General features: G+C 40.6%; 2 protein-coding genes across 2 annotated transcripts; both read right to left on the reverse strand.

Moving 5' to 3' along the window:
- Nucleotides 1–1,476: 1,476 nt before the first annotated feature.
- On the reverse strand, nt 1,477–5,757 carry LOC111958272 (DNA replication complex GINS protein SLD5-like). The gene is made up of 8 exons (XM_023979510.2): nt 5,445–5,757; nt 5,197–5,283; nt 4,968–5,081; nt 4,766–4,863; nt 4,543–4,631; nt 4,318–4,408; nt 2,278–2,382; nt 1,477–1,910 (listed from the first exon to the last, which is right to left on the reverse strand). Exons 1-7 carry the CDS (start codon nt 5,550–5,552, stop codon nt 2,286–2,288), a joined length of 684 nt encoding a protein of 227 aa, XP_023835278.1. The 5' UTR covers nt 5,553–5,757; the 3' UTR covers nt 1,477–1,910; nt 2,278–2,285.
- Nucleotides 5,758–6,143: 386 nt separating this feature from the next.
- LOC111957405 (AT-rich interactive domain-containing protein 5A) lies at nt 6,144–13,719 on the reverse strand. The gene is made up of 7 exons (XM_070436978.1): nt 13,625–13,719; nt 12,073–12,155; nt 9,076–9,241; nt 8,786–8,838; nt 8,098–8,195; nt 7,842–8,001; nt 6,144–7,716 (listed from the first exon to the last, which is right to left on the reverse strand). Exons 1-7 carry the CDS (start codon nt 13,626–13,628, stop codon nt 6,451–6,453), a joined length of 1,830 nt encoding a protein of 609 aa, XP_070293079.1. The 5' UTR covers nt 13,629–13,719; the 3' UTR covers nt 6,144–6,450.
- Nucleotides 13,720–23,572: the final 9,853 nt, after the last annotated feature.

Genomic DNA, 23,572 nt, shown 5'->3' on the forward strand with positions numbered 1-23,572 from the left:
CAGCTGTAATCCCTGCCAAAGGTGCTTCTACAAAGTATTGACTCAGGGGTGTGAATACTTATGTAAATGAGACATTTCTGCATTTAATTTTCAAAAAATTTGCTAACATMTTCAAAAAACATGTTTTCACGTTGTCATTATGTGGTATTGTTAATCCATTTTAAATTCAGGCTGTAACGCAGCAAAATGTGGAATAAGTGAAGAGGTATGAATACTTCCTGAAGGTACTGTACAGTACATAGTTTGTATGTGCATGACCTTTCATAAATGATCACACAACTCAGATGTTTTTACTGATGCATAGAAAGAGAGGGATACTGGGCGTCATTGGATGTGTGTAAGATTAATGCATGTAATGATGCAGGCGTGTTCTTCTCATCTACAAACAGCTTGTGTCTTTGTGGACCGTTGGTGCACAGCTTATGGCTGATCAACCATTATTTACTAGGGGGCAATTTGAGACAAGGTCCTATTCCTAAAGACCTCTTAAATGTGTACTAAACGTAATTGAAAATGTATTCTATGTAATCCCCAAAAGTAATTATTTATCATGAGAGGACCATAAACAATAACGRTGCATACTCCAAGAAAGGTTAAAATCTCACCTTTCTGGTAAAAATAGTTAGGTGTAGTCAGTTGAGGGCACAAGCTCAAATACACAGTACAAATATGATACATTTCATATTCCACAAAACTGTATGCATAAGACTTGTAATGCCTTGTATTTTTTCTAAATATAGTATAACTGTAAAAGAGAAAGTGTACATATTTTCTAAAGGTCTCTCTTGATCTAAACGTCTGCCCCCAACACTGTGAACATCTCAGAGCTCTAGCTTGGCTTCCAGAACTCGTTAGGAACTCACCTTTCATCTCATATAAATCTTGTCCATCTATGACAAACAGAAATCTATGAATAACTTTAGATTGCTGGCTATAAATCGACCTCTGAATGTGCTACAGTGACGAATCGAGTCTCCTGCTGCGTTACGATGTAAGGATTCCAGGAATATGCATTGTTAGCAGCTGTGACGTGGGGTTCAGCCAGGAGTTGACAGTCGGAAGGCCAAATTAAATGGTAGGAGGGATATCCCAGCTTCAAGTGGTGTCAGATTTCTTATCATGCTTCACAAAGGCAGAAGAGACATACTCCTGTATGTGTGAGAATCAGGGCTACTGCTCAATGCAAGCCATTTTGTGTCCACATATCGATTTAAGCGATCGGAACCGGCTCCAGAAACACACAGGTCCCCAAAACAGGGGACTTGACATCATACCATGGAGTCAAAAGTATTAATATCAGTCTGTCTAAAAACATAAATCTACATCTTTATTTCTATTGGTCTAAGCAATTCTAACACCCAGATTTGAAATAGACCACWTCATATGACCAAGGCAGCAACAGCACGCCAAATACAAATTCATGTATGGCAATGGCATGCTTGRACCGTGGTTGGAAAGCAAGAGTATTCTCACATATAATTGCAAATGGCATTCTCTACACCATTCAAATCACATTTATTGTACAAGCAGCAAACACACTCACTATATTTYTTTGTACCACTCAACCTAATAATGTTCATGTAGATAACATGATTGTATTCCTGTCATCCTCAAGTCTCTCTCACTTATAGCCTCCTATATATCCAACGATCACCATTACAACTATAAGCAGGCTTCATGRGAGAGATATGAGTGTCCTCAGGTACGTAAATCAGTAACATATTTGCAGACATTCCAGTTCATGCCCGGCTCCTGAAGAGTTGGTAGTCCACAAATAACGCCCATATAGCCCTCCTCAATGTACTTCAATCAATATAGGCAATGTTCAATGAAGGGAGTCAGTGTTCCTCTGGTCATCATCCATCACAACTGGAGACTAACAGCTGCATCTGAACCAAGGACAGAGGCACCTAAAACAGACCAAATAGATTATGTCTATGTTATTACAGAGACAGATCTGCAAACATGCTAACATAATATACTGCCTGTTGTGTTGCAGTTCAGAGGCAAATTGCCTCATTGTTGTGTTGGTAATGCGTTGTTCAAGCAAACGTTCTAAGAGAGAATCCAACTTGGTTAACTGCCAAGAGACCATGTTCAGGGCAAAAAGCAAAGGCTAAAAATTAAAATGATGACAGTACAAAGCAGTCTATTATGTAAGATTTGGATTGGAATCATGCACACTCCAACATATTTTAAAAACACAGTKTGGATGTGTGTGTGTGTGTGTCATAGATTAGATATGAGGGAAATCAGTGTGGCCTATTAGTRGAGTACCTTGACAGTTAAATTAGCTGTACTGCTCCACTTGAAACCAGYGGTGCTATAGTGCGATACCGCATCAGATGCTGAGAACCCTCGTCAAGATCCACAACATACTCTCTGAAAGAAAATAATGGACAAAAAATMTCAAATAGCAAAAGACCAGGAATATCAATAAATAACAAAACAATGTCTGTGGAGTACACTGGTATATTCTTGCAGACAGTAACAGTAAATTGAAAACACATATACAGTGGCTTGCGAAAGGATTCACCCCCTTTGCATTTTACCTATTTTATTGCCTTACAACCTGGAATTAAAATCGATTTTTGGGGGGTTTGTATAATTTTATTTACACAACATGTCCACCACTTTGAAGATGCAAAGTATTTGTTATTGTGAAACAAACAAGAAATATGACCAAAAAACCCCAGAAAACTTGAGCATGCATAAAGTCAATACTTTGTAGAGCCACCTTTTGTAGCAATTACAGCTGCAAGTCTCTTGGGGTATGTCTTTATAAGCTAGCTACTGGGATTTTTGCCCATTCTTCAAGGCAAAACTGCACCAGCTCCTTCAAGTTAGATGGGTTCCACTGGTGTACAGCAATCTTTAAGACATAACACAGATTCTCAATTGGATTGAGGTCTGGGCTTTGACTAGGCCATTCCGAGACATTTAAACGTTTCCCCTTAAACCACTCTAGTGTTGGTTTAGCAGTATGCTTAGGGTCATTGTCCTGCTAGAAGGTGAACCTCCGTCCCTATCTCAAATCTCTGGAAGACTGAAACAGGTTTCCCTCAAGAATTTCCCTGTATTTAGCACCATCCATCATTCCTTTAATTCTGACCAGTTTCCCAGACCCTGCCGATGAAAAACATCCCCACAGCATGATGCTGCCATCACCATGCTTCACTGTGTGGATGGTGTTCTTGGGGTGATGAMAGGTGTTGGGTTTYCACCAGACATAGCATTTTCTTTGATGGCCAAAAAGCTCAAWTTTAGTCTCATCTGACCAGAGTACCTTCTTCCATATGTTTAGGGAGTCTCCCACATGCCTTTTGGCGAACACCAAARGTGTTGGCTTATTTTTTTCTTTAGCAATGGCTTTTTTTCTGGACACTCTTCCGTAAAGCCCAGCTCTGTGGAGTGTACGGCTTAAAGTGGTCCTATGGACAGATACTCCAATCTCCGCTGTGGAGCTTTGCAGCTCCTTCAGGGTTATCTTTGTTGACTCTCTGATTAATGCCCTCCTTGCCTGTTCTTTGAGTTTTGGTGGGCGGCCCTCTCTTGGTAGGTTTGTTGTGGTACCATATTCTTTACATTTAAAACAAAATTGATTTAAATGGTGCTCCGTGGGATGTTCAAAGTTTCAGATATTTTTCATAACCCAACCCTGATCTGTACTTCTCCACAACCTTGTCCCTGACCTGTTTGGAGAGCTCTGTGGTCTTCATGGTGCCGCTTCCTTGGTGGTGCCCCTTGCTTAGTGGTGTTGCAGACTCTGGGGCCTTTCAGAACAGGTGTATATATACTGAGATCATGTGACAGATCATGTYWKAKMTKKARKWYMMRSKKKTSTYWSRAATRWWYRMAYTMKTGWYYGTWKTMYYMMMKARRYGWTSRWKRWMAMSMMKTWRAMYGSKWASYMAGRYAAMYSAMWMYKWWSKWKRYCWTYRARSKKTMCASRWWAWAWWWTATATWTWTMWAWRWAMWWWWMTWWTRRWTTTCACTTCACCAYTTGACTACTTTGTGTATGTCCAGTACATGAAATCCAAATAAAATCTATTTAAATTACAGGTTGTAATGCAACAAAATAGGAYAAATGCCAAGGGGTGAATACTTTTGCAAGGCACTGTATACAGACATATGCTGCCACCTACTGGATATACAGAATACCGCATGAATAACATCCAAATCATGACTTTATTCTTGAATCTTGATACTTCATCATCAAAATGAGATAGTAGTAAGCCTTTCCAAATAAAAATYGAGCTGCTCTCGTGAAGCTGTAGCACCCATCAATCAGTCCYATGATCATATGTGATACTGTACCTCTGGTCGTCTGTCTCAGGTTCCACCAAGATGTTTTCCTGTCTCGKCCTCACACGCAGGAACACAAAGGAGTCCAGACAGGGCTCTGGCACTGGGTACACATCATTACACATGGGAGTTAATCAATGCTTCCATCCTGCACATTAAACATTATGCCACTGATATTTTATACAAGCAGCCCATCAGAATATTGTTTACAGTAAATAATACCTTGCCAGGCCTCACCTGCTTTTAGCATATCCACTGTCTGTAGATTTGGGGGCATGTGTTTCAGAGCTACAGCCTTCAGATAGGTCTCTGTGTTGGCCAGATATCTGAATGGAAGAGATGGAACACAGCACATACGAGAAATAATAATGGAAGTAAATAAGACATTCGAACAACGCACACACTTTCGTCCAGCTACAGTCATTATAACCGCAAACGGCAACGTCACCAAAACACTCACTCTTTGGCAAAGGCAAACTCCTCTGGAGACAGGAACGAAGTATCTCCCTCTGCTCGAGATTTCTCTTTCTCCAGGACATGAGGGAAAAACTTCTCAATCTACATAGGTAACAAAGGACCAGAGAGAACGGTGTCAATCTGAGCGTTGATTTATAGTCCCTCTCATAAGAACATCATCAAACACCATGCTGGGATGTTGTTACCTTTTGGAGGCGAGAGCGGAGGTAGCTGCTGAGGACATAGCGAATCCTGTCAATCTCCATGCGGTGGACACTGGCTTTCATATCACCCTTCCTAACCCGCTGCAGATTGTCCTCCTGTCAACAGAATCACACAAGGTATTAGTCCTGTTATTATTACTGGAACCTTCATGCTCACAGAGACACAYCTGCTGCACCCCTCAGTTATGCAAGGCACCCCACTACCATTTACCATGTGAGTCAGCTGCTCCATCACACACTCCACCCTCTCTGACTTGTTCTCTAGAAGTTCAGGAGAGAACTTCTCATTCAGCCAAGCCTGGGGACAGAGGAGCACACACACACACACATACTTTATGTTAGAGTAGCAGCAGTGACAAGGTCTMTTTTTGTATTGACAGGATCTGTGCATTGCAAAACATGTGTGTCTGGCTACAGTATAGTGAACATTGCTAGCTAGCTAGTTAGTTAGTTATCTACCTCTTCCAGTTTCCCAATCAGTTCCGATGGAGTCATCACATCTTCTTGGCCGTCATCTCCTCCGCTCATGTCGCTGGCATCATGATCATCAGACATCGCATCCGACATGATTGCTCTTCAGCGGACTTGCTTAGTCTACAATAATTATTCAACGGCTGACCAGAAAACGTTGGTACTCTGCTGAACTACGCAGAATGTTAACATTCTACATTACAACTACAAATAACAACACTGTAAAGCTCMATTTCGACAGCACAACACAGAAACAACAAACGAGAAACACACACTTCCGGTTAAAGTTCGCGCCAACTGAATGCAATGCATGAAGGCGTCGGAGACATTCAAATGTGCGCAACAAACGCGCAGTGTTTGGTTCACGCCTACAGTAAATACAATACAAGTATTATTTGCAAAACTATGTTTATTTCAGCTCAGGCATTGCCCTGTGCTAGGGACATTTATGAAATATTTAATTTAATGAACAGTAGTTTACTTTCCATGGCTCAAGTGCTATGTCCCATTTCTCAAACATTTATCATGGAGCATGTTAATTAGAAGTTTGATTTGGCTCAAAAGTAATTCAAATATTGTAGAAAAAAAAGACCATGGTTACTTACCAAAGAATGCAGGCTAGGATGAGACAGGAATTATTTTAGATTTTATTCAGAAATAGAAAAATAAATCTGTGTTTCATATATTATATCAATGTAAAATGGTTGGATCATACCATAAAAGCACATGTGCATAGCAGTAAACCTCAAAGTTATTGTTACAAATACAGAAAGTATAGTCCTTTTTATCAGTGCAATTCTGTCAGTTGCCAAGGAGGGGAGCACATCTCAGCATAACAATCACAACAATGTTTCTCTGTTGATCACTCACATAGAATGCAGCGGTGTTCGAGGCAAGTTTTGAAAATGTCTAGAACGAAGCAGGTACTGTCATTATCTCTGTTTGACTTGTCACATTGTCATTAGGCCTTGAGTCTGAGAGTGAGGCTGGGCTATCAAAGCCTGGTGTGAGGATAATGCACACCAGTGATGCTGTATCCAGTATGGGGATTACATATAGGAATGTGAAAGGGATAGGAGTAGAGAGCAGGCTCATAAGAGGAAGTATGGGTGTGTCCCGTTGGGACATGGCGGTACATAGGGCTGGTCTGGGACTGGGACAGTCTGACGTGGGTAGGTATAAAGAGAGGGTGTACAGGTGGCTTCTGCCCAGAGTCTCCCCTTGTCCTGTCATAGGCTGGGATGAGGTAGGACACTGGGATGCTGGCATTAGGGTGGAACACAGGCTGTTGAGTTGGAAGTGGCTTGGGCAACATTGTRCTGGACTTCTCCTTTTTCTCTGTCTGATAATGTCGAGGGACCATCTGTAGTTTCTTCTTATAGATCAGACGGTCATCATGCAACATGGGCCTATTTGGGTTCTGATGGAATGTGTAACCTGGCTGAAAGGGTATAGGCCGCAAAGACTCCATAGACTTGGGATAAACCTTGGTGAAACTGGAGGTGGATGGAACCAAGCAAGACCTAACAGTATATGTGCAAGACGTTGGTGGGGGTATTTGATGAGCTGGATGTCTGTTACTCCCATTGCAGACAGGGCTCCATACAGAGTTTTTACTTCGATCTTTGATAGAGACAGTTTCAACTGGTAGGGGGCTGACCTGAGGGAAATCTCTTTGTCCTCCAGGGAAGCCAACATATTCCTTGACATCAGGGCTGCAGGTCTGAGGCTTGTGGACCCCACTGTGGGCAGATATAGGGTTGCTGGAAAAATGAAGGGGTACTTCTGGTTTTGGTACTGGGGGCCTGTCTTCAGTTAGTGCTGGACAGTCCTCAGAAGAGATGGAGTAGGGGGACGGGCTACGGGAGGAGGAGGAGGACGGAGGGAGAGGAGAGCCCTCAGAGGTAGTGCGTGTCCGGCTGGGAAGGAGCAGCCCTGGGGACTGGGAGCAGTGGATCACAGAGGGCCTGCCCTTACAGTCCCCCTGTCTGGCGCTCTGGGAGTCCTGGGACTCGCTCAGGCTGGCCTGGGCCATACGCTTCTTCTTCTCCAGAGGAGAGATGATATCTGCAGCAGCAGACTGGAGCTGACTTCCTCTCCAGGGGCATGAGGTAGGGCCCTGGGCTGGGCGGGATAGCGTGCATGCTGAGGAAGAGAGGTCGTCACACACGGTAGTCTCACTGATTGGTGGAGGATGGTCTGGGTGGAGGCTTTCAGATGGAGTAGTCCATGGAGACAATGGAGTAGAATGTACCTGGCCCTGTAACAAGACAACATATAGAGGTCATTTCCACTCATACAGGTGGGGTACATAGACAGGAGTAATAGAGAACAGGAAGTGACTTTGTTATGACAATGGCCATTAACAGGTAAAAGGTGAGGTACCTCAGAGTCTGTCTCCTTTTCCAGATGGGGCCTCTTCCTCTTGCCCTCAGACTTGCTCCCCTTGCCGTCTGGACTCCTCTTATACTGTTTYCGCGGTTTYCTTGGAGGCAGAGGTTTGTCCTCCTCCCCCCTCAACTGTCTCTCAAAGGGTAAAACAAGCCTGTATTTAACACAAACAGATGACACCATGAAAACAGGTAGAGATGGAGTGATTTGACTGACAGGTTAGCGGGAGCAAAGCAGTATCTGTCCTCACCTCTCATAGTGTCTGCGGGTGCAGGTAGCAGCGCTGGTGCTGCCTGGGCTGCCGCCCAGCTCATCATACACATTCTTCCACAGCCGCCGCGATGTCACCTGTTGCATCATACACCATAGTGAGCAAACATGCACCTTTAAGACACRAATCCAGAATCACTATTCCTATATTTGACGTACAGTATAAGACAATGTTTAATCTGTCTTTTGGAACTAATTAAGAATATATGGAGGGAGCTTAAATGAATGGCCCATTACTAAAATAGAGAACAAGGTCCTATTGGCCAAGCTCCTGTGAAATCTGACTCAAGTGGCATTTCAGAGAAACCCTTCCTCTCTCAGCACATTGGGCGTGTACACATGCCACAGAGTGGAAACTTCATTCAGCCAAAGAGAACAAAGCAGTAGAACGGTAGGCTACATGGCCAGGTTCATGTTGGCAGTCTAGTGTGGACTCGGCTCTTAATGTGGTAGGAACAATCATGTTAACATCCTGTCAACTAAAGCTAATGTGCCACACAAGATGCTAAGCTGCGTGGTCTCTTTGACAACATAACAAATATATACAATGAGAMTAGCTGTCACTGCCATCTCTGTATGTATGATCAACAATCAAGTCAAGTGTAAAAAAACAGCAACAACCTATGTCTGGTATTGAATGATTCTGTACTATATATGGGTGTACTCACAGAGTCGTAACCGCTAAGCTTCTCAACAGCTTTGTAGATTTTCCACAGGTTAACTGCAAGTAGAAACCATATGCATTTGAACTCCATGGGGACATTGAACAATGATATAATTAATATTGTTCGCTATGAAGCTATAGTATGATGAGATGGTCTTAACACATGCATTTACTTCAAACTACGCTCGAGATTGAGGTGCTCTGAAGAGCAGAGGAAATGAATCTATATAATAATGTATGCAGATAGAGATTGGGTGATAAAGCTATGGCTATATGCTTTYAACATGGACTCACTCTGCTTAAAGCCCAGGTGTGGTATCCTCTCGATGGGTGTGCCACGGTCCTTCATGAAACAGTGCAAACCTGCTATGAAGGACCTCTCCTCTGTCTCCATTGGGCTAGAACTGGGCCTCTCCTCACASTCACTGGCCGAGTCAGAAATCTCCATCYCTGCAGAATTCTACGMTAGAGACCACCAGATCGACAAAAGAGGMAGAGAAATTATAGAAATGTAAATCCAATTCCAGGAATGCATACTATTACTTTACATGTAAGTCTTCAAAACAGAACTGCAATGAGCAAATAAACCAATCTTACGATAGGAAATCATTTTTTTGTTGTTGATTGCAACAAAGTCTCAGTCTGTTCTCAGACTACTTGTCCTTTCTTGGACAACTAGAATTGAGTTGCCTTTTACCACCCCTTTCAATAAGTAACCATACATCCTGTACAAAAGGGAAACCAACAGACATATGGTCTGGACCTGGTAATAACAAATATGAAGGTATGAATCGTTTTTTTACACCGTATGAAAGTCCTCTTTCCCCCACAAAGCCTTTACTRACAAGCCCTTTGTTATACATTTATTTTCCACTGACATGAAAGTGAATGGGATGAATGTAATTTAGAAATGACAAAGACTGAGTAGCGTAGGAAGTAGTTCACATGATTAGAATCTGTTCCATGCAAAAAAAGTGAGGTAAAAAAATTCTGTTCGCAATTATCAGTAGTGCTATTGGTGAAGCATAGAGTTGTTTTCAGAGGCATATTTCAGGAATTGATTATTATGAACTCTGTTTAAGCTTTGTGTAAGCAAACACTAACGAGTAGAAAAGTCACAACATGCGGTGGATACCAAATGAGAAATGAAACAGTAGAGGCAAGCAGAAATTAACCCCAGCGCTCACCAATAAATGTCCTCAAATTCACTGCACTCGTCAGGATGAGAAGTGTCTATGACACTTTAAACTGATCAAACTGACACTTACTAACATTACAAAAGTATAGGAAGCTGAAATTCCCAAAACTGCTGATACCGTATCATAATTTGTACTATAAATATTGTAAAAAMATCATTTTTGGCAACAGTCCAAATTCTGAATGGGAAAATATCGGTTTTGTGCAACAGCATACAGGTTCAATTTGCACAGGGTTCTGGACAGATAGTGTTGAGGTTTGATATTTTTTATTGCATTTACATCAAATGAGAGTAGAAAATGAAAACATATGTTAAATACAATATCCCAGTCTGAATCACCAAATACAGAGACTATTTTGTTTCGGTGGTGTATGCTGCACTGTAGGCAAAAGTCAACCAGAGTTTCATATTGAATCAGGTTCCTATCTGTGGTTACTGGTTCCGAGAAGCGGGACCCAGTGGTGAGTCATAGTGAAGATGTAGGCCCCTATTTGGGATAGCACTGACTGACTCACAGCTCTTTACAGCTGTCCCATAGACACAGTTCCCAGCTACAACAGCCCATCTTTCATCCATGAGCCTCCACCAACACCATGCAACGCTCTCTCACTTTCTTCTTCCTGCCTTGACTGGCCAGCTGCAACTCTTTCTCTTGCTATGGATAGATGAGTTACGTTGCTTTTTAGGTTATTTTCAACAAAATATATTTTGTTAAATGGTTAAGTACTTTACAGAGTTGTAGAATAATTGTTAATGACATACACAGCCATCTTCACATCTAATCTGTTAGTCAATGAGTTACACTGCAAATTTCATAAGAACAAAGACAAAGCATTTATGACTGGAATATGGATTAGTCATATAGGGCAATACATTTCCAGAAAATATTCAATAGTATTTTTCTAAAAACGTAATGCATTAGTTGCACATGACTATTGAACAGGTTTATAGTAAGTATTATAAGATAAGCAAGCCAGTTGTTAATTTATATGTATACTATATTGAATAAATGCATTCTATTCATGGCTGGACCACAAAACAGAGAGATGTCAGTCAGCTCCATGTGACATTGGTTTCATACAGGAAACAACTGCAGTCCGAGTCATAAAGCCCAGCATACAATATACATCACAGTAAACCACACACTAAAATAAGCATGAATATCGCTGTGAAAGACTGTCAGTAAACAGCCTCTACATTTCCCCCACATTCACATTTAGGAAAAGGGCGTAGGAGATGTTGATGTCAATGTGTCAACAAGACTCACGTTGATTGATGCCAGGTTGATGCTATCAACAGGCCACTTGTCACCACAGAAACCACAGTCTTTCATCTCAGATCAGTGTCTTGGAAATTTGATGCTTCTCTGCTCTAACTTTTATTTTCAAATCTTCAATTACCAGAACTGTGTCTGAGTGGAACTCCTGCAGTTTCTGTATGTGTAGATAGATAGTGCAATTACAGGGAAATGTGTACGTATATTCTTTCACACTCCATAAGACACCACCCACTTAACTCCCACATAAAATAATCACCTTCCTCCTATTACTCATTTGTGAATAAGCTGAAACGTTCAGATTTGTGATATTGCAACATGACACTTAGCAATATTATTTCCTATGATGATGACAAAACAAAATTGTGAATTTATGCCACAATGAACATACGCAAACCATAAACATAAAATACACCCATCAATAACAAACACTCGACTTTCGGTAGCCTCTGTACTTCACATTCCATTCAAAAAGATATTTGTAGAAATCATTCCCTTTAGATATATTTGTGTTTTCAAATTGTATGGCCACATATCAGACATATCAGAGAAGACATGCATGTGACTTCAGGTGACTTGGGGTTTTGTTATTTTACAACTTCTGTAAAGAAGAAGAAAACATAAACATTTTCGGAGAAAATTCATCCCTTTACATAAGCCTAATATTTGCTATGCTTATTTGATGTTTGAAGAAATAGAGAACTGAAAGCAGTGGGGAAATTAAACACAAATAAGAAATGAAGGATGTGAGCGTACTGAAAGTGTCTCAAGCTGCCTGGAGTCCTTATGAGTGATAAATGACAGTGTCCCGTCTCACCTGGTTCAGTGTCCCCTCCACACCTCTGCCCTCCTCCTTGACTTGTCTCTTACTGGTGTCTCYCTCCCCTTCAGGATCTAATACTGRCACAGAACACAGGGGGAAAAAACAGTCACAACTATGRGAGAGCACACACCCTCCACTARATACAGGGCATGTGTTAACTGTAAGCAAAGAATGGTGTATGTCCCATATTCATCATCAGGCAGACCAGGTGATCCAGAACAAGACACAATAAAACGATACCTATGTGAAAGGCTGATTCTTTAGTTCCCCTATGGTTGCATTTCCAGTCCTGTGCCAGCAGCAAGAAAGAGTACACTTGTGATCTATCACTGAATATTTTGTAAACTAACACACACTTCAGTACCGACAAAAGAAAATGCATTTCTAATATAAAACCACATGGTTACAAAACCACTTCCTGCTTATGAGTCTAACCGCAGTTATGTGGTACCCTTCCTGATATGAAAGCATTACAACGTGAATGAAAATGAGAAATGTAATGTAAAAGGCAGACAGTTTAATTAGATTTTCAGTTTTTCATTTGCATGTGTTGGTGAATAAATGAAAACAAATGATCATACACCAAACCCCTCCATCATTTTTAGGTACAACATGTCTTTGTTAGCTGCTGAAGAAAAACCCTTATTCCTGATCCAAATGTAGAAGACATAAAAAGGTTGAAAGCGAATCGGTCCATGTTCCATCCTGACAACTGTCAAACGTATTTGTCATTGTCCATGAACTGTGAACAACCACATTCTTATCTCTTCCTCACCCAATATATGCTTCTCTTTCGAGATCAGCCATTTCCTGAGCTGTGGTTTACAGCATGAATCATGCTTTCTATAGAACTTCTCTATTTCATCTGTTCAAATATGTACTTTGGTCAATGTATGAAGGACTTTTTTAAAGAAAAAGATATGTAATTAAGGTACTTGCAATGAATCACAAGTATTTCTCTATGTCATACAAATTCATCTACAGTTTAAAGTAACCTGCTTAAGTCTTCATAAATTGCAATTGACCATATCTGGGTTGTATTCCAGTGTTATAAGCTCCAAACCAGTAATTAGGAATGCTCTTAATATTTCTATATTGCTTGAATGAGGCATTTCAAATGTTTCTGCTTAGTGCTTTTTTTAAACGAAAAAGTTAATTTAGTATACAAATTATAACATTTGCATAAACGTCCCTTGTCATGTATGAACGTACATGCATGCATGTAATTTATGTCTCTATTAAAAAAAACTTTGTCAGTTAACTTGCATCCTTACAAAAGCCTACCTGCCCCAGGTAATGTAGCCTACCTTAAGCACAATTTCACAACCTCCCATCACATTTTATTTCGTATTATAAAAATTTGAATGTGTGATCGGCGTTACAAAAAACAATAGGCTGTTGTCTGATTGCAAATGTTATTAAACAGTGCCACAATTTCCAGCCTACATCATCATTATAACTACGTGTATTTACCAAAACATTTAGATTCTTCTCCAACTAAAACAATGAAAGCTGATGGTACTTAACATTTAAAAAAAAAACTTACTCATTACAAAACAATACGTTGAATCCCGAAGATCGTTTACTTTGTTTCAGCACAACCTTATTCAAGAAGCGCCTCTAATTCAGCACACCTCGAAATAAGGCGTCTTCAGTGGATCATCATTGGTTCGTCATGTCTCAAGGGGACAGCAAGTGAGTCTGGGAGTTTGAGTTTTTGATAGCAGCATTCTGAACACCCAATAGTAGGCTCAAGGCACATTGAAGCAGTTTTAATAATTGTTTACTATCATGTAGCCTTTCTCAAATTGATTGTTTTACTAGACTAGTCTACACAGATGGAAAAACCAAAACAGATTATATATTTGATCATTATATAAGTGCACATGTTGACCTAATAGCAATAAAAAAAACATTTTGTCTAGATAGTCATTGAAATGAGCTAAGATTAGGCCTACATATAAGCCTAAACWAAATCTGACATTCTGATCTTTTCAACAAAACTGTCTCTACCACACTGAAATGTGCATTTCACCTATGGGAATGGTTTGCTGAATCATAATTTATCTATGCATAACCTTAGGAGGTATTCAACAAAAACCTAGCAAATCAAATACAGCTGTCAATATTGGTGCAGTATACTATTTATCCAGCTTTGCTCTAGAGACATTTTTAATCTCAGTGAAATGCATAGGCCGTAGTCTTCCACTTGTTGCAGATAGAGTATGACATTTGGATATATGTTTAACCTTTAAATGTCAAAATAACAAACCTATCAGTTGGCTGGCCGGATCTCACAGGGAGTTTTTTGAGACAAAACACTTGTTTCACTGCTGTTTGAAATAAGGATGGGTGAAAAAGAATGACCTTGATTCAACCCGCTACATTAATTCTTCCATTTTATATACTAATGACTTGGGCAGGTGCTGAGCACTCTCACAGAACTTAGCTTTTGTCACATCAAATGGTTAAGTAATATGTAATAACTGTATTACTGTTGTTACTGGTTCGTGCAATTGTGTTATTGATGTCAGTTTATTAAATATTCAATTTGACTCACAATTTACTTTTATTAAGCTGAWGAAAACATGGACATTTTTTATACACAAAATACATTGTGTACAAATCACTCGGAACACCTGCTCTTTTCATGACATAGACTGACCAGGTGAATCCAGGTGAACGCTTTGATCCCTTACTGATGTCACTTGTCACTTAAATCCACTTCAAATCAGTGTAGATTAAGGGGAGCAGACAGGTTAAAGAAGGATTTTTAAGCCTTGACAATTGACACATGGTTTTTGTATGTGTGCCATTCAGAAAGGTGAATGGCAAGACAGTGTATTTAAGTGTCTTTGAACAGGGTATGGTATCAAGAATGGTCCACCACCCAAAGGACATCCAGCCAACTAGACAATTGTGGGTATCCTTGGAGTCAACATGAGCCAGCATCCTTGTGGAATGCTTTCGACACCRTGTAGTGTCATGCCCCAACAAATTGAGGTTGTTCTGAGGGCAAAAGGGGGTGCAACTCAATATTAAGAAGGTGTTCCTAATGTATTGTACACAGTGTATATACAGTTGAAGTCAGAAATTTGAATACACTTAGGTTAGAGTCATTAAAACTCGTTTTTCAAKCAATCCACAAATTTCTTGTTAACAAACTATAGTTTTGGCAAGTCGGTTAGGACATCTATTTTGTGCATGACACAAGTCATTTTTCCAACAATTGTTTACAGACAGATTACTTCATTTATAATTCACTGTATCACAATTCTAGTGGGTCAGAAGTTTACATACACTGATTTGACTGTGCCTTRAAACAGCATGGAAAATTCCAGAAAATGATGTCATGGCTTTAGAAGCTTCTGATAAGTTAATTTACTTACTTTGAGTCAATTGGAGGTGTACCTGTGGATGTATTTCAAGGCCTACCTTCAAACTCAGTGCCTCTTTGCTTCACATCATGGGGAAATCAAAAGAAATCAGCCAAGACCTCAGAAAAAAGACCTCCGCAAGTCTGGTTCATCCTTGYGAGCAATTTCCAAATGCCTGAAGGTACTACGTTCATCTGTACAAACAATAGTACGCAAGTATTAACACCATGAGACCACACAGCRGTCATAACGCTCAGGAAGGAGACACGTTCTGTCTCCTAGAAATGAATGTGCTTTGGCGCGAAAAGTACAAATCAATCCCAGAACAACAGGAAATGACTTTGTGAAGATGCTGGAGGAAACAGGTACAAAAGTATCTGTAGCCACTGTAAAACGAGTCCTATATCAACATAACCTGAAAGGCAGCTCWGCAAGGAAGAAGCCACTGCTCCAAAACCGCCATAAAAAATCCAGACTACGGTTTGCAACTGCACATGGGGACAAGATCGTACTTTTTGGAGAAATGTCCTCTGGTCTGATGAAACAAAAATAGAACTGTTTGGCCATAATGACCATGGTTATGTTTGCAGAAAAAGGGGGATGCTTGCAAGTCGAAGAACACCATCCCAACCGTGAAGCACGGGGGTGGCAGCATCATGTTGTGGGGGTGCTTTGCTGCAGGAGGGACTGGTGCACTTCACCAAATAGATGGCATCATGAGGGGGAAAATTATGTGGATAAATTGTAACAGTAACATCTCAAGACATCAGTCAGGAAGTTAAAGCTTGGTCGCAAATGGGTCTTCCAAATGGACAATGACTTCCAAAGTTGTGGCAAAATGGCTTAAGGACAACAACGTCAAGGTATTGGAGTGGCCATCACAAAGCCCTGACTTCAATCCTATAGAAAATCTGTGGGCAGAACTGAAAAAGCGTGTGCGAGCAAGGAAGCCTACAAACCTGACTCAGTCACACCAGCTCTGTCAGGAGGAATGGGCCAAGATTCACACAACTTATTGCGGGAAGCTTGTGGAAGGCTAACCGAAACGTTTGACCCAAGTTAAACAATTTAAAAGGCAATGCTACCAAATACTAATTGAGTGTATGTAAACTTCTGACCCACTGGGAATGTGATGAAAGAAATAAAAGCTGAAATAAAACCTTCTCTACTATTATTCTGACATTTCACATTCTTAAAATAAAGTTGTGATCCTAACTGATCTAAGACAGGGAATTTCTACTAGGATTAAATGTCAGGAATTGTGAAAAACTAAGTTTAAATGTATTTGGCTAAGGTGTATGTAAATTTCTGACTTCAACTGTACATACATGATAGCATTCAAATAGATACAATGCATTCGGGAAAGTATTCATACCCCTTGACTTTTTCCACATTTTGTTACGTCACAGCCTAATTCTAAAATTGATTAAATCATTTTTCCCTCATCCATCTACACATAATACCCCATAATGACAAAGAAAAAACAGGTTTAGAATTTTTTGCAAATGTATATAAGTTTTTTGTTGTTGAAATATCACATTTACATAAGAATTCAGACCCTTTAGTCAGTACTTTGTTGAAGCACCTTTGGCAGCGATAACAGCCTCGAGTCTTTCTTGGGTATGACACTACATAGCTTGGCACACCTGTATTTGGGGAGTTTCTCCCATTCTCAATGGTCAATTCAGGCTCTGGCTGGGCCACCTCAGGACATTCAGTGACTAATCCGAAGCCACTCCTTGCGTTGTCTTGGTGTGTGCTAAGGTCGTTGTCCTGTTGGAATGGTGAAACTTCGCCCCAGTCTGGTTCATGAGCGCTCTGGAGCAGGTTTTCATCAAGGATCTCTCTGTACTTTGCTCTGTTTCATCCTTTCCCACGATCCTGATAGTCTCCCCACAAGTATGATGCTGCCATCACCATCGCTTCACCGTAGGGAATGGTGCAAGGTTTCCTCCAGACGTGACGCTTGGCATTTCAGGCCAAAGAGTTCCATCTTGGTTACATCAGACCAGAGAATTTTGATTCTTTCATGGCTGAGAGTCCTTTAGGTGCCTTTTGGCAAACTCCAAGCGGGCTGTCATGTGCCTTTACTGAGGAGTGGCTTCCATCTGGCCACTCTACACAATAAAGGCCTGATTGATGAAAGTGCGCAGAGATGTGTTGCTTTCTGGAAGGTTCTCCCATCTCCAAAGAGGAAACACTGGAGCTCTGTCAGAGTGGTTCTTGGTCACCTCCCTGACCAAGGCCCTTCTCCCCCGATTGCTCAGTTTGGCCAGGCAGCCAGCTCTAGGAAGAGTCTTGGTGGTTCTAAAACTTCTTCCATTTAAGAATGATGGCGGCCATTGTGTTCTTGGGGACATTCATGCTGCAGACATTTTTTGGTACCCTCCTTCCAGATCTGTGTCCTGAACACAATACTGTCTCGGAGCCTCGAACAATTCTTTGACATCATGGATTGGTTTTTGCTCTGACATGCACTGTCACTGAGGGACTTATATAACAGGTGTGTGCCTTTCCAATCATGTCCAATCAATTTAATTTACCATAGGTGGACTGCAATTAAGTTTGTAGAAAGATCAAGGATGATCAATGGAAATAGAATGCACTTGAGCTCTTTCTCGAGTCTTATAGCAGAGAGTCTAATACTCCTGTCAGGTCCATAAATATTTTGGACATTGACCAAGTTATTATTATTTTTAGCTTGTCTACAACATCATATACCAAAAGCATATTGGAGTTGAATGAATATGAGCTGAAAGTGCAGACTTTCAGCTTTAATTTGAGGGTACTTACATCCAAATCGGAACAGCGTAGGAATTACAACACGTTTTTAATGTGGTCCCCTCCTTTTTAAGGGACCAAAAGTAAATTGACATTTGGTTGCTTAGCTGTTTCATGGCCAGGTGTGTGTTATTCCCTCATTAGTTAATTTAAAAGTAAGCAGATAAAGGTCTAGAGTTGATTTCAAGTGTGTCATTTGGAATCTGTTGCTGTTAACCCTCAATATATGAAGTCCAAAAAACTGTCATGCCAGTGATGCAAGCCATCACTTAGGCTGAATCTAAACAAACCCATCAGAGAAACAGCAAAAACATTAGGTGTGGCCAAATCAACTACAGTGGGGCAAAAAAGTATTTAGTCACCACCATTGTGCAAGTTCTCCCACTTAAAAAAGATGAGAGGCCTGTAATTTTCATCATAGGTACACTTCAACTATGACAGCAAAATGAGAAAAGAAAATCCAGAAAATTACATTGTAGGATTTTTAATGAATTTATTTGCAAATTATGGTGGAAAATAAGTATTTGGTCAATAACAAAAGTTCTCAATACTTTGTTATATACCCTTTGTGTGGCAATGACAGAGGTCAAACGTTTTCTGTAAGTCTTCAAACAAGGTTTCACACACTGTTGCCTGGTATTTTGGCCATTCCTCCATGCAGATCTCCTCGGAGCAGTGATGTTTTGGGGCTGTTGCTGGCAACACGGACTTCAACTCTCCAACAGCCAATTCTATGGGTTTGAGATCTGGAGACTGGCTAGGCCACTCCAGGACTTGAAATGCTTCTTCGAAGCCACTCCTTCGTTGCCCGGGCGGTGTGTTTTGGGATCATTGTCATGCTGAAAGACCCAGCCACGTTTCATCTTCAATGCCCTTGCTGATGGAAGGAGGTTTTCACTCAAAATCTCACGATACATGGCCCCATTCATTCTTCCCTTTACACGGATCAGTCGTCCTGGTCCCTTTGCAGAAAAACAGCCCCAAAGCATGATTTTCCACCCCATGCTTCACAGTAGTATGGTTTCTTTGGAGCAACTCAGCATTCTTTGTCCTCCAAACACGACGAGTTGATTTTTACCCAAAAAATTATTTTTGGTTTCATCTGACCATATGACATTCTCCCAATCTTCTTCTGGATCATCCAAATGCTCTCTACGCAACACTTCAGACAGGCCTGGACATGTACTGGCTTAAGCAGGGGACACGTCTGGCACTGCAAGGATTTGAGTCCCTGCGGCGTAGTGTGTTACTGATGGTAGGCTTTGTTACTTTGGTCCCAGCTCTCTGCACTCATCATAGGTCCCCGTGTGGTTCTGGGATTTTTGCTCACCGTCTTGTGATCATTTTGACCACGGGGTGAGATCTTGCGTGGAGCCCCAGATCGAGGGAGATTATCAGTGGTCTTGTATGTCTTCCATTTCCTAAAAATTGCTCCCAGTTGATTTTCTCAAAACCAAGCTGCTTACCTATTGCAGATTCAGTTCTCCCAGCCTGGTGCAGGTCTACAATTTTGTTTCTGGTGTCCTTTGACAGCTCTTTGGTCTTGGCCATAGTGGAGTTTTGGAGTGTGACTGTTTGAGGTTGTGGACAGGTGTCTTTTATATCTGATAACAAGTTCAAACAGGTGCCATTAATACAGGTAACGAGTGGAGGACAAGAGGAGCTCTTAAAGAAGAAGTTAGGTCTGTGAGAGCCAGAAATCTTTGCTTGTTTGTAGGTGACCAAATACTTATTTTCCCATCAATATTGCAAATAAATTCATAAAAAATCCTACAATGTGATTTTCTGGATTTTTTTTCTTTCTCATTTTGTCTGTCATAGTTGAAGTGTACCTATGATGAAAATTACAGGCCTCTCATCTTTTTTAAGTGGAGAACTTGCACAATTGGGTGGCTTTTTGACTAATATTGCCCCACTGTATTTGGTACATTCTTAAAAAGAAAGACACACTGGTAGCTCAGGCCACCAAAGGCCCGAAGACCACGGAAAACAACTGTGGTGGATGAAGAATAAATTTCCCTGGTGAATAAAACCCCTTAACAACAGTTGGACAATCAAGAACACCCTCCAGGAGGTAGGCATATCGGTGGCAAGGTCAACAATCAAGAGACTTCACACAGAGTAAATACAGAGGGTTTACCACTAGATGTAAACCAGATAAGCCTCAAAAGAGTAATACCAGATTAGTTTGCCAAAAAACATCTAAAAAGCCTGTACAGTTCTGGAAAAACATCCATGGACAGGTGATTCAAAGATCAACTTGTATCAGAATGATGGGAAGGAAGAGTATTGAGAAGGGAACTGCTTATGATCTGAAGTATACCACCCATCTGTGAAGCATGGTGGAGGTAGTGTTATGGCGTGGGCATGTATGGCTGCCAATGGAACTGGTTCCCTTGTATTTATTGATGGGGACTATTGACAAAAGCAGCAGGGTGAATTCTGAAGTGTTTAGGGTTATATTATCTGCTCAGATTCAGCCAAATGCTTCAAAACTCATTGGACGGCACTTCACAGTGCAGATGGCCAATCCTTTTTTTTAGGCAAAGAAGTGGAATGTTCTGCAATGGCCAAGTCATTCACCTGACCTGAATCCAATTGAGCATACATTTCACTTGCTGATGGCAAAACTGAAAGAACAAGCAGGTACTGAAGACAGTTGCAGTAAAGGCCTGYCAGAGCATCACCGGGGAAGAAACCCAGCATCTAGTGATGTCTATGGGTTCCAGACTTCTGGCAGTCTTTGACTGCAAAGGATTTGCAACCAAATARTAAAACTCACAATTTAATTTATGATTGTTAGTTTGTKCAATTACRTTTGAGCCCCTAAAATTGGCAGGCTATGTATAAAAATGGTTGTAATTCCTACACGGTTCATACAARAATTTTGGCAAAACTCTTCAATTAAAGATGAAAGTCTACACTTAAAGCACAACTTAATTGTTTCCTTTCAAATCCATTGTGGTGGGGTACAGAGCTAAAATGATGCAAATTGTGTCACTGTCCAAATACCTTATTTACATAGTCATACATTTGTAAAAATGTAATAAAAAAAAAWGTTCTTCGCTTTGTCATTATAGGGTATTGTGTGTAGATTGATGAGGGAAAAAAATTGTTTAATCCATTTTAGAATAATTCTGTAACGTAACAATGTGGAAAAAGTCAAGGGGTCTGAATACTTTCTGAATGCACTGTACATGTAAATCTTAGAGACATAATGCATGCCACATGACATATTCACGTTAATACCAAGTTAAACTGAGCGTTTACAGTGAGAAATTCGATGTAAAAGATCCCATGACATTTATCTCAGCCTTTCAGTGAAGAGGGTCAGCAGACTTAACAGAAACAGTTCAGATTTTTTTTTTGCCATTCCTATCAGAACGGTCTCTGGGTTTGACTCACAGAACGGTCTCTGGGTTTGACTCACAGAACGGTCTCTGGGTTTGACTCACAGAACAGTCTCTGGGTTTGACTCACAGAACAGTCTCTGGGTTTGACTCACAGAACAGTCTCTGGGTTTGACTCACAGAAATGGTGACAAAACAGTCTCTGGTTTGACTCACAGACAGTCTCTGGGTGACGTCACAGAACAGTCTCTGGGTTTGACTCACAGAACAGTCTCTGGGTTTGACTCACAGAACAGTCTCTGGGTTTGACTCACAGAACGTGCTCTAGGTTTGACTCACAGAACAGTCTCTGGGTTGACTCACAGAACAGTCTCAAGGTTTGATTCACAGAACAGTCTCTGGTTTGACTCACAGAACAGTCTCTGGGTTTGACTCACAGAACAGTCTCAAGGTTTGATTCACAGAACAGTCTCTGGGTTTGACTCACAGAACAGTCTCTGGGTTTGACTCACAGAACAGTCTCAGGTTTGATCACAGAACAGTCTCAAGGTTTGATTCACAGAACAGTCTCTAGGTTTTGGAACCCATCATCAAATGGCCTTTCTAGTTACACTTTGTATTCCACCGTTAGAAAACAAATATAGGCCTATACTTTCAGTTCTTCATTTTTTGTGTGACTTTAGGTGTCTTGTAAGTTTCAGCCATTTTCAGTAATATGATGAACTAATCATTTTAGAAAGTGCACTTTGGGAGGCTTTTAGGCATGTCTTTTCAGTTGAGGGAAAAAAAGTGAGATCTTATCTTAAACGATGGGAAAAAACGTTAACTTAAAACTTGCCGTTCTTGTGAAACTGAAACTGAAGTAATAACAAAAATCCCCGGCCGTTACCTTTATGATCTCATTCCAGGAAACTGCTCATAGAATGAATATATATATATATCACAACTAAGGTTTATTATGTATGAGACTAAAAGTGATACTCCTAACTGTAGCAACAGTATCAAACAGTACCTGCTCCTTGAATGTCCCCAATGCGTTCACTCCTTGCACACCATTCAATTCTCAGCTAGCTTCTACTGCCCTCCCATGTTTAAATCAACTTACTGCCGCCACAACCAACATTTACAAAAGATGCCGTAAGACTTGTACACATTTTACTTGAACTCTTTAATTATGACGAAAGTATTTGCATTACAATATACTCTTGAAAAACAAGGCCAACGGATACATCATGCACCTTGAAATTACAGTGACCCTTTTTAAATTTCTTAATCTTTATTTAAAGTGACAATGTCCCACAAACTTTTTATTGCAATGATTTCATTATAAGTTAAAAAGCAGGGAAGTTGCATAACAGTTATGAAGTTTCCACACAGATTAGAATTAGAGAAAGCACTTTCCAGAGGACAGCATCATCACCCCACTCCTTTACCCTCATTTGGCAGTCTCACATGATAACAGCATCTGATCATGGCTCTCTTAAGCCTGCTAAATTAAGCCATTCACAGACCTGCATTTTGATGGAAGCTGGACTGTGAAAGACAGGTTAAGCAGAGACAAATTGTACCCAAGACACAGATAATGACAAGACGATTCAACAACACGAGAGGAAAGATTACTCTTGCCTTGTTTCGTGTAACTGGTCCCTGAAACAGTCAGTCATTAAAATTCTCTAGGGACTAAAGAGGGCAGGGAGGGAGGGTATGTGGACAAGCTCTGTAGCATAATCATTACATATTTAAAAAATAATAATACTTTTGCACAAGGATATGATGAATGTGTCATTTTCACCCCCATCTTTTCTTGAATTCAGCCACACAGGAGAGCACAGCAAATATAGGACATTTTGGTTTTCAAATATTCAACTGCAATACCAAACTATGGTTTGAAATTCAKGCAGGATTATTTAAGCAAACTCACATAAAACGTCAGTCTAAGGAAAAGGCAAAAAAATGATATTTGGTACCGTTATGTGAGCTATGAAA

This window comes from Salvelinus sp. IW2-2015, linkage group LG33, assembly GCF_002910315.2.
Source record: "Salvelinus sp. IW2-2015 linkage group LG33, ASM291031v2, whole genome shotgun sequence".
Classification (NCBI taxonomy): Eukaryota; Metazoa; Chordata; class Actinopteri; order Salmoniformes; family Salmonidae; genus Salvelinus; species Salvelinus sp. IW2-2015.